We start from the raw sequence: 16,980 nt of genomic DNA, 5'->3' as shown, positions 1-16,980 counted from the left end.
CACACCCCTTGGTATTTCAAAACTTACGTCCACACAAAAACCCGCACATAGATTCTACAGCAGTTTTGTTCACAAATTCTAAAACTTGGAAGCTAGCTATTGATTAAAGAACTAAAATGATCCACAACTAGAATTGGAAAGAATCTCAGAGACAACAGAGTCTGATTCTGTCATTTAACAAATTAAAGTTCTTGGGCTCAGAGAAGCCACGTAATTAACTTCAAGTCACATGGTTAAGGAAAAATAAGCTCATTTTTAACTAAAGCTAAAGACATTGTAGTCACTGTATAAAAATTATGGAGAACGCTCTCCAAAGAACTGGGAGGCATAACACTCATCTTTGTAACAAGTCCACTAAGTCTAAATGATACAGGAAGTAGAATGCATTGCATCAAAGACAAGGCACTGGAATGACTGCTGCTGTGTTTCTAAGTACAATTCTAGAAGCTGATATATGCATAAGCTGTTAAACCTAACGTTGTTTGGTTCTGACAGCCTTATTAATCAGCCTTTATGAGCTTTACAGTAGAATAGATCAGCTAATGAGTTTCCACCAATAGTTCCCAAGCAACCAAGATGTCTTTCAGTCAATGAATGGATAAACAAACTATGGTACAGCCATACAATGGAATATTATTCAGCAATAAAGAGAAATGATCAAGCCACAAAAAGACATAGAGGATCTTAAATGCATATTTCTAAGTGAAAGAAGCAAATATGAAAAGGCAACATAATGCATGATTCCAAATATATGACATTTTGGAAAAGGTAAAACTATGCAGACAATGAAAAGATCAGTGGTTGCCAGAAGTTCTGGGGAAGAAGGTCGGGAAGGATGAATAAGTGGGGCATAGGGGATTTTTAGGGCCATATGATCATCAATGGTTGCTAAAACCATTAGGTGAATGGCTGATGAGAGACTTTATTATTATATGTATTGATGGATCTGGTCTACCAAATTGGAACGTATTGATCGACAACCAACATTATGGGCTTCTTGATGTGATGTAATAGGAAATACAAGCATTATGTATGAAGTATCTTTGCCTAAATAAATAAACCTGAATCTAAACCAAGCCTCTAAAGCTAATCATCAATTTATAGGAAATACTATTCCATACTTATTGAAATGATAGAACTTAGTAAGTCTAACTTTAGCAAGCTTGGCAAAGATGCTGCAGATATGGAACTTTGGAAACTCTCACACCCTGCTGGTAAGTGTGCAAATTGGCCCAAACAATTTGAATTTGACAATCCTTAAAACGATGGGGGAAAATCACTTTCTTGCCACTAGATGGTGCTTATTGACTTTTGTGTCTTCGTTACACCTCGTGCATCATTGGAGGAGCGGACTGAGCACTAGCACTAGAGTCTCACCAAGTAGTTGTAATCCAGATCCAGGCAGCCACCATGCTCTCTGGCTGTCCCACCATGTTGGCACTGAGGACACATCTTTGAAGGTTGCTATCTCCCCAAGCCACGTATTTAATTCCTTAGCAATATCTCTCTCTCATACTATGTCAAAAGTATTTTTTCTGAAATACATGTTTTTCCATGTTCAATAGGTACATTCTCTATTTCAATTTTTGTTTAGTTTGAGATCAAAGTTATAGAAAATGGTACAAAAATTCTGTATACCCTTCTCCCAAGACCCAGGTTCCCTACTTATTAATATTTAACCTTTCTCTCTCTTTTCCTCCCTTTCTCATTATCTCACACATATAAATACATGACATATAAATTATGTATAATTTCTAAACCATTTGAGAATCAGGTGCAGACATGATGTCCCATTGGCTTTACAAACAGGGCACGTTTTTACAAAACTCCAGTCTACCTATCAAAATCAGGACACTTTCTCAGATTTTCCTTGTCTTTTATAATCATGGTATTTTTGAAGGCCAGGTACTCTGTATGACCTTCAATTTGGGTTTGTTTTGTGTTTCTCAAGATTAGATTCAAGTTGTGATTTTGGGGGGCAGGAAAATCATAAATGTGATGCTGTGTTCTCAGTGCATTGTATCAGCAGGCATGCAATGTCAATTTGTCTTCCTACTGGTAATATTAACCTCTCTCATTCTGTTTCTCCACTGCAGAGCTAATTAATAAATATATTGTAGTCATTAATTAACATATAATTTGTAAGTATTTTGTGGGGAGATACTTTGGGACTATGGAAATATCCTTTCTCTCATCAAACTTTCACCCACTATTTGTTTTGAATCAATTATTGCTATGATTGTTCCCAAATAGTGATTTTCGAATTTCATTATTCCTTTTTCATTATTTAGCTGGCATTCTGCCATAGAGCTTTCCATTTATTTATTAATTTCTTTATATCAGTATAGACTCATGGAACCCTATTTTATTCAGTGGTTTATGATCCATCACTAATATTATTTATTTTGATGCTCATATTGTCCCATATTTGGCCTGGGAGACCCTTCAGGTTTAATCTGTGTCCTTGAACATGTTCCCAGTATACTTTGAGAGCTTCCTTACTTTCTGGAGCAAGGAGATGTTTGAGACTCACCTTGTACTTTCCTCAGCCAATTGAGTCTGGTTCCTTTTAGTAAGATATTTAGAAACCAAGATCTGGGTGCTAAGTTTGCTCGTTGCTACAAGGGTGTCATTGCTTGCAGGCCTCTTACCAAAAACAGCCAGGAAATATATCTATATCTATACCTACATCCATTCCAACATCTATATATCTATCTATCTATTACAACGACCATGAGTTCACAGCAATACCTACAGTTCCAATCCAATACCACAGGGTTTATTCTAGTCTTCCCTCTTTCCACGTTTGTTCTCCCTTCTCTGATAAGAACATTGTCTCCCATCATCATTAATATATTTATTTTCCCTGTGAGTAACCAATATCCAGATAAAGTGAGCCATCTCCTCCATCTCCTGGCTAACACTACCGAACGAAATCCACAGGTTACCTCCTCTGCCCTCGCCCTGCCATACCTGCCAGGTATACCATTTTAGTTCCCTTCATCCCAAATGGTCCTCAGTCATTCATGATTCCTCCCTTCCCCTCACTGTGCACATATGATCAACCATCAAGCCCTGACTGTCCTGCCTATAAATATTTCTTGAATTTGTTTCCTTCTCTATATTCTTGTATGACTAGCAAAACTGTACCAACTGCCAAGCAAATCATTGATATAATTGAGGGACATAGTATATTATTTCTTACTCTCCCTCTCTAATATTTTTCATCAGATGACCAATAATTAAGGGCCTTATTAACTATGGTTAAAGAGCCACATGTTCTCCAGGCCATCTCGCCATCTTCCTAATAATTATTCAGAGTGGATATGAGGAGTTAAGCTTTGGTCCTGGCCCACACGGTGGACTGATGCTCAGATGGCAGAGCTGTCCTGATCGAAGGATGGAGGAAGTGGCAGAAGGCGAGAGGCCACCTCCGTCTGTTCAGCCTCAATGGTGGCTCGGTAACTTCTCGCTTCCAATCCTAACTTCTAAAGGTCAAAGCCAAAAGCTCAGCTCTTCTCCACTATTCTGGCAGGCATTACATTCAGCATTAATCAGCTACTAACTAATTGTCGAGCTTCTACGGGCAGGTGAGTGCAGCTCAGTTTGATGCTGCCCCCTCTTGTCTAGTAATTTGCTTTAGGAGTCCAGTTAACTGTACCTGTCTTTGAATTATTTTGCCTTGTTGATGACCTTATCTTTTCACCTTATAGTTGATGTAAGAGGTAGAAGTGGGGTAGGGCTGGGAAACAGGTCTTTCCCTCTGATTATTAAAAAAAAAAAAAAAAAGGAAAAGAAAAATCATTACATTCTAGAAATTTGGGAAAAATTAAAAGTGAAATGCAGAAAATAAAAGTCACCCATCATACCACAAGTCTCTGACATAATTTCTTCCAGTTTTTTCCTATGATCTTATAAAACAAACTTGGTATTATAATAAGTAATTACTTTTATATCCTGTTTTTTCTTAACATTATAAATAATCATTCTTGCACTTCATTTAAAATTCTTTGGAAACATCATTAATGAAAACAAAAATGTCTCCTAACAATGTCATAATTTTTACATTGAGGCTGTTTCCTGGTTTTTTGCAGTTATAAATATTGCTGGAATAAGCATTTGTGTACATAAATCTTTGTTCTCATTGATAATTATTTTCTCATGTTGGATTACCTAATGAAGAATATCTGGCCAAAGTCTATAAATACAGTTTAGTTCTTGCAGCTTATTGCCAAATTGTTTTCTAAAAGCTTGCTGTAACTTACACTCTCATCAGCCATGTATGAGAGTGAGTGTCTTTTTTTCTCCAACAACACTGTATCTTAAAGGACAGGATAAGAAGTAAGAATAGGATGATTAAAAAAAGGGGGGGGGGAGATAAATGGAAAAGAAAGATCAAACAGCTACTTGAGGAAGAACATTCATTTCTAACTTCTATCTTTTAAAACTTACATATGATGGTAACACTTAGCCATTCTTACTTTTGGGGAGCTTTTATTCTTGTCCTATGTATACATCTAGGGAAACAGAAGATCCTAAATTCTAAGATGCTTTCGTGACGTTGGACATTTAGCTTTATCATCTGATAGGAAGGTGAAGGAAATTGAGTTGCCCAGGCTGGACACTTTAGGGGATCCTCCCGCCCTCTTTTTCTCTTACCTTTCATATCTGATCAATCAACAAACCCAGCCATTCTGCTTCCTATCTGTCCACCTCTTCACCCCTATTAGCTTCTCTAGTTCAGGCTGTCATTCTTCACTTGAATAAATGCAATAGCCTTCTAACAGATGTCTCTCAAAACATCCTTCATAAAGAGTAATCTGTCAAAAGCACAAATCTAGCCATCTCATCTCCCTGTTGAAACACCTTCAAGGATACCTCATTGCCTACAGAATAAGGATAAGGTATTTATCCTGAAGACAAGGGTGTGCTGACCTATTCCCTACCTGTCACTACTGCTTCATGTCGTACTTTCCCCTGCCTTGAGCCTTGTACTCCTTTAACAGCAAACTATTTATGGTTACTGCCCCAAACGCCATTCTATTTCTTGCCTCTAATTTCCTCATTCCCATTACCTAGCATACCTTTCCCCTTTCCCCGATAACAGCTGGGCACACTTTATTCTTTTTCAACAATATTAACGGCCCCTCTTTGGGGGGGGTGGAATATCATATTTCCTGCCCCACAAATATGTGAACAGAAGTTATGTTTGTCATTTCCAAGCATAAGCTTTACGAATCAGCGCGTACTCTGCTATGATTTTTTGTTGTTGTTGTTGCTTGCTATGAGATCAGTAATTTTCCAGATAGCGATTGCGCCGTCAGCCTGGTTCCTAAGGTAAAGACCATGTAAATAATCTACAATGAACATGAATGACAAATAAGCCTTTTTAGATGTAAGCCACTGAGATTTTGTAGTATTTGTTACTGCAGGATAACAAGTCTCATCCTGCCTGATATACAAATCATCCTGTCACAAAATGTATGGCTGCCCAAGACTTCATGACACAAATAAACTTCCTGTTTGAGGAAGGTACCATTGCGTGTATTTTGGCAGAAGGCAGTTTCTGCCTCCCACTAAGGAAGCGAAAATGAACCAGCACTTGTTCTCCCAGATTCTTCACAGCTAAGGAATAGGCACGTGATGTAAGGTCAGCCATTTGAAAGCTCTCTACTCAGGACTTTGAGTCTTGATACGAAGAAGCAAGAACAGTATATTATAGTATTAATTCTGTTGCTGGTGGCCGCATCCAGTGTCCAGGGGAATGACAGCAGTGAAAGCAGAGTCAAGGGGTGTAACAGTGAGTGTCCAATAGTGAGGAGATAAGCAGACTGTTCCGGTGGTATTATCTGGCTGTGTGCAAGCTGCCTAGTCCCATCGGTTCCTGCTCATTTTCTAAGCCTGCTTCTCCCATTCTCCTAACAATTCTTTGATGTACCCAATAGCCTTCCAATTATTTTGTTTTCTTCTTAAATTATCCAGAGTTGTTTTCTGTTGTGTGCAACCAAACATCTTATTCCTACTAATTCACAGGGCTCGAAGTGACCTGGTCTTTACATATAGGCATATTTTAAAAGTCCGATCCTGCATCCAAACACACAAAAACAACTACAACAGCAAAAAACCCACAACCCAACTTTAAAAAGACTTCTGATCTTTAATTTCTCTAAAGACTATTAAAAGGAATCCCATTTCTGATCTGTATTCACCGACACTTCATGTTCTTTCCTCGTCTGTCTCCACCCTGAGCAGCTTTCTCACTCTTAGAGCTTCTCTAGAGCCTCACACTGAAATCTGCCCACCTCTCCATACCTACACTGCCCAACTCCAGACCCCTTTTCATCTTGCCCTCTTTCTCTCCCAGTTCTTTGTTAGCTAGATCATCTTAGCTTGTCTGGTTAGGTCCTCATGTATTTTAGTTCACCTTCCAGATGTTGTTTCTACTCAATTTTTCAATTCTGCAGCATCAATTCTGCAAAAGGTCTGGGAATCAAGCTGGCCTAGATAAAACTGTCCTTAAAGTAGAGGGGGCCAAATGACTGTCCACAAGTCACATCCAACCCCCAAGTTAGGTTTGTTTAAGTTGTAAAGTGTTGTTTGAGTTGTAGAGGGTTGCTACTGTCTGTCTTTATGGAGTTAGCTCCCGACATTTTCTACTGGAAGAATTTCACCTAAAAACCTGGATTTTCAGACCATCTGACAATTCAAAAGATGTGGCAACATTGGGATCCCATTTCCCCACGATAATGATCAACTACAGCTTGGTAGCAGCCACCCCTTTTATGGGGCATCGCTCCATTTCATGATCCCTGCCCAGTCTTCCTCCCTCAAATTATTTTTCTGGCTCCTATGAACATTTGAATTTGCAACTGATGCTCTATAAGCTACACTAGACAGGATAGGAGACATCTGTGTGATGAAAGAGCATATTTGCTTTAAGGATGGGGGCACAGAATGAAAGAAAAGATACAAAAACAGAACACTCACACATTGTAAACCTTGTCCTGCCAAACAGGACAAAAGAAGGAGAGACTGTTGAAAGAAGGAATGCACAGGAGAAAATAAGGCAGCCTCTGACAGCATGGAGGAAGGGACAGAAGAGGGGGTGCCAAGATAAATGGATTAAGGTGCCCAGCTGGCAAGAAGAATAAAAGTGCAGTGTTTACAACATTTCATGAGATTTTGTCTCCCCATTTCCAATAGCATTTTTAAAAAGACTTTTATTAAAAGACAGTTAACATACAATATTATATTAGTTTCAGGTGTACACCATAGTTATTCAACATTTATATACCTAAAGAAGTGATCACCATGATAAGTACAGCAACCATCTGACACTGTCCCACACTAGCAAATATTATTGACTATATTCCCTATGCTGTATATTACATACACATGACATTTCTTTTATGCCTGGAGATTTGAACCTCTTATTCCCCTTCACCTTTTCCCCCCTTTTATAATTTTTCAATTAGAGTTAACATTCAATATTATTTTATATTAATTTCAGGTGTACAGCATAGTGTTTAGACATTTACATTATTTAAAAAGTAATCCCTTTGACTAGTCTAGCACCCACCTGGCACTATACATAGATATTATCATATTATTGACTATATTCTCTATGCTTTACTTTACATCCCCAGGACTATTTTGTAACTACCAATTTGTACTTCTTAATCCCTTCCCCTTTTCCACTCACCCTTCCTGCCTCCCGCCCATCTGGCAACCATCAAAATGTTTTCTGTGTACATGAGTTTGTTTCTGTTCTGTTTGTTTATTTTGTTCTTAGGATTCCACATATAAGTGAAATCACATTGCATCTGTCTTTCACTGTCTGACATACTTCACTCAACAAAATATCCTCCAGGTCCATCCATGCTACCACAGATGGCAAGAACCCATTCCCTTCCACAGCCAAGCAATATTCCATTGTATACATGTACCACTTCCTCTTTATCCATTTATCCATCGATGGACACCCAGGTTGCCTCCACATATTGACCATTACAATGCTGTAGTGTTCATATGGATGCACACATCTCCTCAAAATAGCATTTTGGGTTTCTTTGAATAAATACTCAGACATGGGTTTACTGGGCCCTTCTTTGTCTCTTGTTATAGCTTTTGTTTTAAAGTCTATTTTGTCTGGTATAAGTATTGCTACCACAGCTTTTTGTTTTATTTTGTCTCCATTTTCATGAAATATCTTTTTCCATCCCTTTACTTTCAGCCTGTGTTTGTCATTTGATCTGAAGTGAGTCTCTTACAGGAAGCATATGCTAGAATTTTCTTCTCTTATCCATTCAGGCACCCTGTCTTTTGATTGGAGTATTTAATCCATTTACATTTAAAGTAATTGTTGATAGATACATAGCTATTGCCATTTTATTATTCGTATTTTTTATCTTTTGTTTTTCATCTTAAAGAAGTCCCTCTAATATTCCTTGAAATACTGGTTTGCTAGTGATGAACTTCTTTAGCTTCTTCTTGTCCAGGAAACTATCTATCCTTTGATTCTAAATGATAGCTTGGAAGGGTAGAGTAATTTTGGTTGTAGGTCCTTTGTTTTCATCACTTTGAAAATTTCATGTCAATCCCTTCTGGCCTGCAAATTTTCTGTTGAGAAATCAACTGACAGTTGTAGTTGAGCCTTTGTTGCTATTTGCATGTCAATGGGAGGGATAAATCCTCAGGCTGAGTGGTTGTGAGGACTGTCTGTGATTATAGTGGAGGAACTGTTGTGCAGAGGTTAACCCTAGGGTACATGATTTGCTTTAGCAGGGCTCTGGTGCTTGCTTGCCCAGTCTTCCCTTTGGGTGTATTGTCCTTGGAGGTGGCCTAGTGATTCTCCAGCTCGGTCGGAAGCTGGCCACCAGGTGTGCCAGCCCCGGCACCTCCTGGGAGGGGCCTCACTACAGGCCAACTTCAGCTGCAGCCTGTGCTCTGCCTGTGGCCACCTGGTATGAGCCACAAAGCAATCTGCAGGTGGCCACAACCATGCTGAGTTTGGAGGTGCGACAAGAGGCCAAACCATGAACTGAGGCCAGCTGTTGCCAGTACTGGGCTTGGATCTGCTTAGCAAGTGGTATGGGACATGCCAAAGCCAGATGTGTCTTGTTTGGGGTTTGTGAACCTTTGAGAGATTTTTAGAAAAGTCCCCAGCTTGAGCCAAGTCAGGCCATTTGAATGGAAAAGCCACTGGAAGCAGCTTGGGTGGGCCTACAAGTTGGGTGGGGCAGGGTCCCAGGTAATCACCAGGGCAGGGCAGATGGACAGTGTTAACCAGGTTGATGGAAACTCAGATATGGTGGCTGCCTGCATTTGCATGCTTGGAGAGGTGAGGGATCAACAAAGAAACAACGGATTCTGCTAGTGCTTATGTCTGTTAGAAAGCTGCCTTTCCAGTCCTCACCCTGAAGGCAGAAAATTCAGTTCCTCCCTGTATGTCCCTGGTGCCTTTTGAGCTGCTGCTCCAGTACTGGAGCTCAGAGTGAGTGAGTCCATCAGTGAGTAAGTCCACACACAGGCCCTTTAAGAGGTACTCCTGGGACTCCAGCTGCCCTCTGTTTCACTCAGGCTTAACATCTGCTGGTTTTCACAGCCAGAAGTTATGGGGACTTCTCTCCCCAGCCCTGGAAACCCAGGCTGGGGAGCGTGGTTTGGCCTGGGACCCCTTGCTCCTCCAGGGGCACCTCCGCAGCTGAGATATCCCTCCTGATTTTTAATAGTCACATATGGGTGTAGGACCAGCCTGTTCCATGTCTTTGTCCCTTCTGCCAGTCTCAAGGTGGCTTCTTATGTATGTCCTTAGTTGTAGGGCTTTGGTTCAGCTAGACTTCAAGTGATTCTCAGTGATGGTGGTTCTGTAGTTTAGTTGTAATTTTCATTTGGTCATGACAAGAGGCAAGCGCAGCATTTACCTATTCTGTCATCTTGAAATCCCATGAGCTTTTATTTTGAAGGGTCTCTCTCTCCTCCCATCCTCCATCCCTGCCACCCCCACCTCCTTCTCTATACCTGAAAGGCATCATATCTGATGTCCCTGAGCTGCAGAGGAAGAGGTGTAGTGCTCATGATTTAGAAGCAAACAGCATTTCATTCCACATTAAATGTATGAGGGAGAAAGGTTTTGAAAGGAATCATAAGGTAAACTATTTCAAAAAGAATATTTACCATCCCAAGTTTCCTTATATTTCTTTGAATCCTAATTTACATATGCACTGTTAATTTTTTTTAAATTAGAGGCATCTAAATTATCAAATAATCGGACTAAGATTTATTACACCAAATATATTTTCTTGTAATTGTATCATAGTTCTTCACTGAGAAAACTTACTTGATGTCTATATTTTCATATTGTATCTGTATCTGTATATGAAACAGTTTCATCTCTTTAATGCTCCATAGTGAGTGAAAATAAAATAGCAAATTTCAGAGTGGTAGAGAAGAAACCTACAGTAATATTTAAGGAAGAGAGAGGTCAATGAAACACTGGATTGTGAAGGAACTCCACTTTAACATAATTCCCCCCTTCAGAAATAATTCTGGGATTTTAACACCTTTATAGTAATACATCACATGCATGCTTTTCGGGGAAGATCTGAGAGTTGAATATAGCTTAGAAGAAAAGAAGAAGGAGAGGAAAGTTGAGAATGGAGAAATGCTGTGTTTCACCTCTGTTGCACGCACTTAGAGGAGAGAATTTGTAAATGGCAGATTTGGGTTACTTTACTCTTCTGCTTTAGCATCCATTTCTTGTCACTTTATTCTCCTTTCTTGTAGTCTTTGGTTATTTTATACATTGTAACTACGGACAGAATTTTTATAGACTGATTTCTTGAAAGTAAAATGATATAACCATTTTGGAGAATAACTGGGAATATGTAGTTAATTTGAAGATACATGTATCACATGACTCAGCAATTCCTCCTATAGGTATAAAACCTAGAGAAACTCTTGTATACGTGCACAGGAAGACCTGTACAAAAATATACTTGCAGTATTGTTGGTTATAGTCTCTATTAATAGTAGAATAGATAAATGAATTGTGATCTATTTATTGAACAGAATACCATACAGTAATGAAAAGGAATGAACTAGGGCTACATGTATCATTAGGGAGGAATCTTGCAAATGCAAGAAAAGCACACTGCAAAAGAACACAGTGTAACAGCATTTGAAACAATGTGGCATAGTCATACAGGTGCTCTGGAGTCAGACTGCTGAATTCAAACCCACCTGTACTATTTACTAACTGCATGACTGTGGCAAGTCGCTTAATCTCAATTGGCCCCAGTTTCCTTACCTATAAAGTAGGGATAATTGTTTCTACTTCATATAGTTATTGTGAAAATAAAATGAGTTAGTACTGAAGTACTAAGAAGAATATGTCACCATTATTTTTCATACAGTGTATATTCAGTCTAAAATCATGCAAAAATACTGTATATTGTGTCAGAATGTATATATGTTAGTAAAAGTACACATACATGAACGGCAATGAAATATAAATTCATGAAAGCTGTTATCTCCTGGACAGAGGGATATTTCTTGAGCTGTGGTGGATACAGCTCAATAAGTTTGTTTTTTATGTGGTTTATTATGCTTCTTATACCTTTGTGAAAGCCTTTGTGTGTGGCTGAACTATTTCATGATAAATTTTAAATCAAAAATTATTGAATGACATTTACTTTTAAAACTATACACACTATATAAACAAATTTCTGAAAAAATGGAAAATAGAGGAAAAAATCATCCTGAATTACACCATCCTAACCCACAATTTAAAAAAGTAATTCTTCTAGGGGCCGGCCCAGTGGCTTAGGCGGTTAGAGCTCCATGTTCCTAACTCCGAAAGCTGCCTGCCGGTTCGATTCCCACATGGGCCAGTGGGCTCTCAACCACAACGTTACCAGTTCAATTCCTCGAGTCCTGCAAGGGATGGTGGGCTCTGCCCTCTGCAACTAAAACTGAACATGGCACCTTGAGCTGAGCTGCCTCCCAAATGGCTCAGTTGGTTGGAGCACGGGCTCTCAACCACAAGGTTGCTGGTTCGACTCCCGCAAGGGACGGTGGACTGTGCCCCCTGCAACTAGCAACGGCAACTGGACCTGGAGCTGAGCTGCGCCCTCCACAACTAAGACTGAAAGGACAACAACTTGACTCGGAAAAAAGTCCTGGAAGTACACACTGTTCCCCAATAAAGTCCTGTTCCCCTTCCCCAATAAAATCTTTAAAAAAAAAAAAATTCTTCTAACATCTGAGTGAAATTGGTGAATAAGAATGTTATTTCTACGGGATTATTCATAATAGCCAAAAGCAACCCAAATAGCCATCAACAAGTACATGGATGAACAAAATTTAGTTTATCTGTACAATAGAAGGAAATTCAGCTATATAAAAAAAAGAATGAAATGCTGATATATGCTACAACTTGGATGAAATTCAAAAACATTATGTTCAGTAAAAGGAGCCAGACACAAAAGACCACATATTGTATGATTCCATTTATATGAAACGTCTAGAAAGGCAAAAAAAAAAAAAAAGTGCCAAAAATAGATTAGTGGGAGCCTGGGGCTATGGGGGAGGGATCAAGGAGTAACTGTATATGAGCACAAAAGATTTTTGAGAGGTGACAGAAATATTCTACAATTGGTGATGATGGTGGTACAACTTTGCACACTTACTAAAACTCATTGACTTGTACATCTAAAATGGGTGACTGTTATGGTATGTAATTCATATGTCAAAAAAATGTTTTAGAAAACAGTCTTTATTAAGCAAACAGTTATGATTGGAGGAGAAGGCAGGGAATGTTATTTTGGTTTACAGATATGACCATGGAAGGATATAAATATGAAAAAGGACCGGGAACCTTACTGATTAAACTATGTCAGTAGAAACCTCAAGATAGGTTGGAGGTGGTCTCTGAAAGCAAAGTCTCATTTCTGTCAAGGTCTCTGGGAAGAGGGCACCCTATAGGAAGACCCTCGACAACATGGAACAGCCATAGTGGAAAAAAAAATAGTAATGGTAGCACCATTAGGTAGCGAGTGCTCTGGAGGAGGTGTCAGGTTATTCATATTCTGTGGATGGTTCGCAGGAGATTCAGAAGTTCCTGCATGTTCTGATTTGGAGAGGGTCAACCCAAGGCCTGAGAAAAAGAGTAAACTGAAAGAAACCTAGAGAATAGGCTCCTGGGTCCAAATACCATGTATATGTTGATGACCCTCAAATTTATATCTCTAACTTAGATCTCACATCTAACTCTAGGCTCCCACCTCCAATGATGAACTTGGTATCTACCCTTAGGTGTTGCACAAAAATATCATAAGAAACATAGCTCCAAATGGCCATCTTGATGTCCACAGCCCCAAACATCTTCCATTTCACCATCTCCCAGGTTGCCACCCACACCCACATCCACTCTGCCAGTGTATTCAGTACATAGAACCCACTTTCTCTATCTTCACTGCTGCCATGTTCTTGGCCACCATCATTTCTCTAGTACAAAACAATAACCTCTTACCTGACCTCTCCGCTTTCACTTCTGCTTTCCTCCAACCAATCCCAAATGCAAGAACAAAACTGATTTCTTAAATGTAAATTGGATCGGTCACTCAAGTTCTTAAAATTTTCACTAGCTTCCCACTGTACATAAAATAACCCCCAACTCCTTAGTTTGGTCTGTCAGGCTCTGAATAATCTGGATTCCCCTTAAGTCCCCACTGTACCCCTTTTCATTCTTCCCCTTACTGCATGTATTTACATTTGTTCTTCTCTCAATTTGTACATTTCTTATGCTCTTCCCATCTCGATGCTTTAGCACTTACTGTTCCTCCAATTTGTACCACTCTTTTGTCTTCTCATCCTTCATATTTCAGCTTAAATAGGCCTCTCTCAAAGTCACCTTTTCCCATCACTCTATGGAAGGTTGCCTTGTTTTTTATTCTCTGCCTTCATCCTTTTTTTGTTTTCTTCATAGCACTTCTCACAATTTGCAACTATTATATATTGGTTTACTTATATTTTAGGCTGCTTCTCTTATGAGAATTTAAATTCAATGAACCATATGCTATTTACTATTGCAGCCCCAACATCCAGCATAATACCTGGTATGTTGGTGGTAGGGATTCAACAAAGATTTGTTGAATGAGAACACTTAGAAAACCACTTGAATGTTTCCCCCTATTGTTCAATTTTCAGAAAGAAACAGACTTTCTTGGCTGTACCAGGACTATTTTCATTACAAATAATATGAACACAGTTAAGCCTAAATAAAATGGAGATTTATTATGTAGGCATAAGGTTCTCTCCGGAAGCCAAAGGGCAAAGGTACAGGTGTGTCTTGGGAAAGAACTCAAAGCAGGAAATGGGGTAACAGAAGGAAACCAGATATTTTGCCCTACTTGCAAGCTAACAAGTTAGCATGCCACGGTTTCATGGTTTCTGGCAGAAGACACAAGATTTCTGGGTTAGAGAAAAAGAATAGTATATCATTCACACCAATAGTTAGTAGCCACAGTATCAGCACTTGCGTTGGTTCCAAGCTTCAATTCCCACATGGCGATGGGAAGAGAGCCAGGTTGTGCAACAGGTGAGAAACCCTGAGCTCAGGTAACCCAAATCTTTTGTAATGGGTTGTATGCATGAGTGACATTGACCTTGAGAGAAAGACATTATCTTTATCATGTTGGGTAGTAAACAAACCTGCTCTTTGCTTCAGGGGGCGGGGGGCGGGGGGGGGGGGGAGAGAGAGAGAGAGAGAGAGAGAGAGAGAGAGAGAGAGAAACATTATCTCTATATTCTAAGGCTGTTTGCTATGTAAACATCCTTGAGAAGATAATCCAGGACAAGGGCAGCCAGTGCCTCACTCACAAGATATACAGAAATGCAAGAGATCCAGAGAGAAATGTCTCCCAACAAGCAGGTGGGGTGGGGGTGTAAGGAAAGCTAAGCAGAAAAACAATAGACATCCACCAAATGTACACCTCTGTAATGTGGTACCTTTTAGAGTGACTAAGGTCATAAGTTTAGCACTTTTTACAAATGAATTCAGAGAATATTTACTACTGTATCTTACAAAACCCTTACGGTTACAGCTCTTTTTCTTCCTTTCTGGTTTTTTTTTATTCAGATAGCACATGGTGCCAAGTTTATTTGCAGATTATCGCAGCACTCCAACTCAAGTTCACAAGTTATACCTTTGCCACAGCCTTGGCTAGATCTTGAACTAGTGCAGAATTCAGTTGCCCTGGAGTGCTGAGAAGTGGCATACTCGTTCTGGATAGTCACGTGCTTTGCAAGCCCACGATTCACCATGACTATGCTCTTAGCCAGGTGTTGCCTAACAAGAAGAAGGGATTCTTCAGTGCCTGACAGGTAATGCTGTAGAGTTGGTGTCCATTCACCATTACCGAGAATTTTCAGTGCTAAACAAAAAGCTCCTGCTGCAATCAGAGAAGGAGGAAAGTGCACCATATCGTAGTCCAACATAGTTTGTTCCAACAGATATTGGGCCAAAGTATGTTGCTCTGTATCAGCCTCTCCAATCTCAGATGCTCTCCGAAGGAAACACAGGGCTGGAGGGTGACCCAGATTAAAATGTAAAGCTCCTAGAATCTTCATTTCCATCTGTCTGATTTGGAGCTTTGTGTAAGTGTTGTCAGTCACAAAGGCAAAGTCTCTGATTTCTGGAGGGTACATTTTTTCATATTTGCTCGCACTAAACATGCCAGTGACACCAACCAACTGCAACATCTTTTGTGCGCACACAGTTATCCTGCATGAACCGGTCGATGATGGAAACAGTCATGTACATGGGGTCTCCTGCAGTTACCTGAATTTCATTTGTACCTGCATTAACCAGTCAACTAAGAGGGCTCACATGTTTCCAGTGACTTCACGACCCAGTGGGTATTTGGGCCTGATTGCTTGCTCTTCCTCAAGTTGTCTCAGACAAGCATAGATGTCTTTCACATACTCACTGCCAAGGTTAGGATGGGCTCCATCGTCTGTGTCCGCATCATTCACTGCAAGAAGTACATCAGAGATGTTTCCATTGGGTTTGGAGAAGGAGTATCGACCGAAATAGGCTCAGGCGAAAGTCTGATATTATGTCACCCAAGAATCTGGATTGGGACACTGAGAGACTGAGTGATTAGGTCACAGTGGGCACACAGACTGAAATATTAACAGTTGTTACAACACCACACCAAGAGCCACATGTAAGCTGATATTCCAAAGGGAACACAGAAGTCATGACTAAGTAGAAGTTTTGAGAGAGAATAAGAAGAATGGGGCAACTGGCAAACATGCAAGAAGTGGAGAAGGGAAAGATCTTGTTAAAATGTAAATCAGGGCATGTTACTTTTTGGCTCAAAATCCTCCTTTTGCTTTTCAGTCAAAGTCAAGTCTTTACACGTGCCTGTGATGCTCTATAGAATCTTTCCTCCTTCTCTCTGGCTTCATATCTCACACTCTCCCCCTCACTCACTCCCGTTTAGCCACACAGACCTTGTTCTTCCCCAAAGCTAGGCACATCATGGCCTCAGGGCCTTTGCACTTGATACTCTGCTTAGCATGTTCTTCCCTAATCGCCTGCATGTCTTGCTATCTCACCTCCTTCAGACCTTTGCTCAAATGTCATCTCTGCAAGACCTTCCCTGATCATTCTATTTAACATTGCAATCCCACATCCACCCACACTCCTTAGCCTCTTCCCTGACTTATTTTTCCCATAGCATTCTCATTGTACGGCATCCTATACATTTTACTGAAATGTTTATTGTCTGTCACCCATCACTAAAATATAAGCTCTGTGAGGTCAGGTCTTTTTTCTCTGTTCAGCTCTTTGCTATATGCCCAATGCATAGAATGGTTCCTGGTACATAGTAAGTGCTCCATAAATATGTTTTAAAAGAAATGAATAAATCACTAAGGGAAATGGAGGACATCACCTTGGTTACTTACTTTAAT

The 16,980-nt window shown here is 39.8% G+C and overlaps 2 protein-coding genes across 2 annotated transcripts in view; both read right to left on the bottom strand.

The window, feature by feature from the left end:
- TEC (tec protein tyrosine kinase) overlaps positions 1-16,980 on the bottom strand; it is a 205,326-nt gene that overhangs the window by 137,644 nt on the left and 50,702 nt on the right. The gene's annotated exons all lie outside the window — the stretch shown is intronic.
- On the bottom strand, positions 15,201-16,651 carry LOC117022183 (G2/mitotic-specific cyclin-B1-like). Its single transcript, XM_033105964.1, is given in 4 exon segments — positions 15,201-15,255; positions 15,257-15,784; positions 15,941-16,097; positions 16,624-16,651. Coding segments are annotated over 4 exon segments (768 nt in total).

This window comes from Rhinolophus ferrumequinum, chromosome 5, assembly GCF_004115265.2.
Source record: "Rhinolophus ferrumequinum isolate MPI-CBG mRhiFer1 chromosome 5, mRhiFer1_v1.p, whole genome shotgun sequence".
NCBI lineage: Eukaryota > Metazoa > Chordata > Mammalia > Chiroptera > Rhinolophidae > Rhinolophus > Rhinolophus ferrumequinum.
This window is presented reverse-complemented; position numbering and strand designations above follow the sequence as displayed.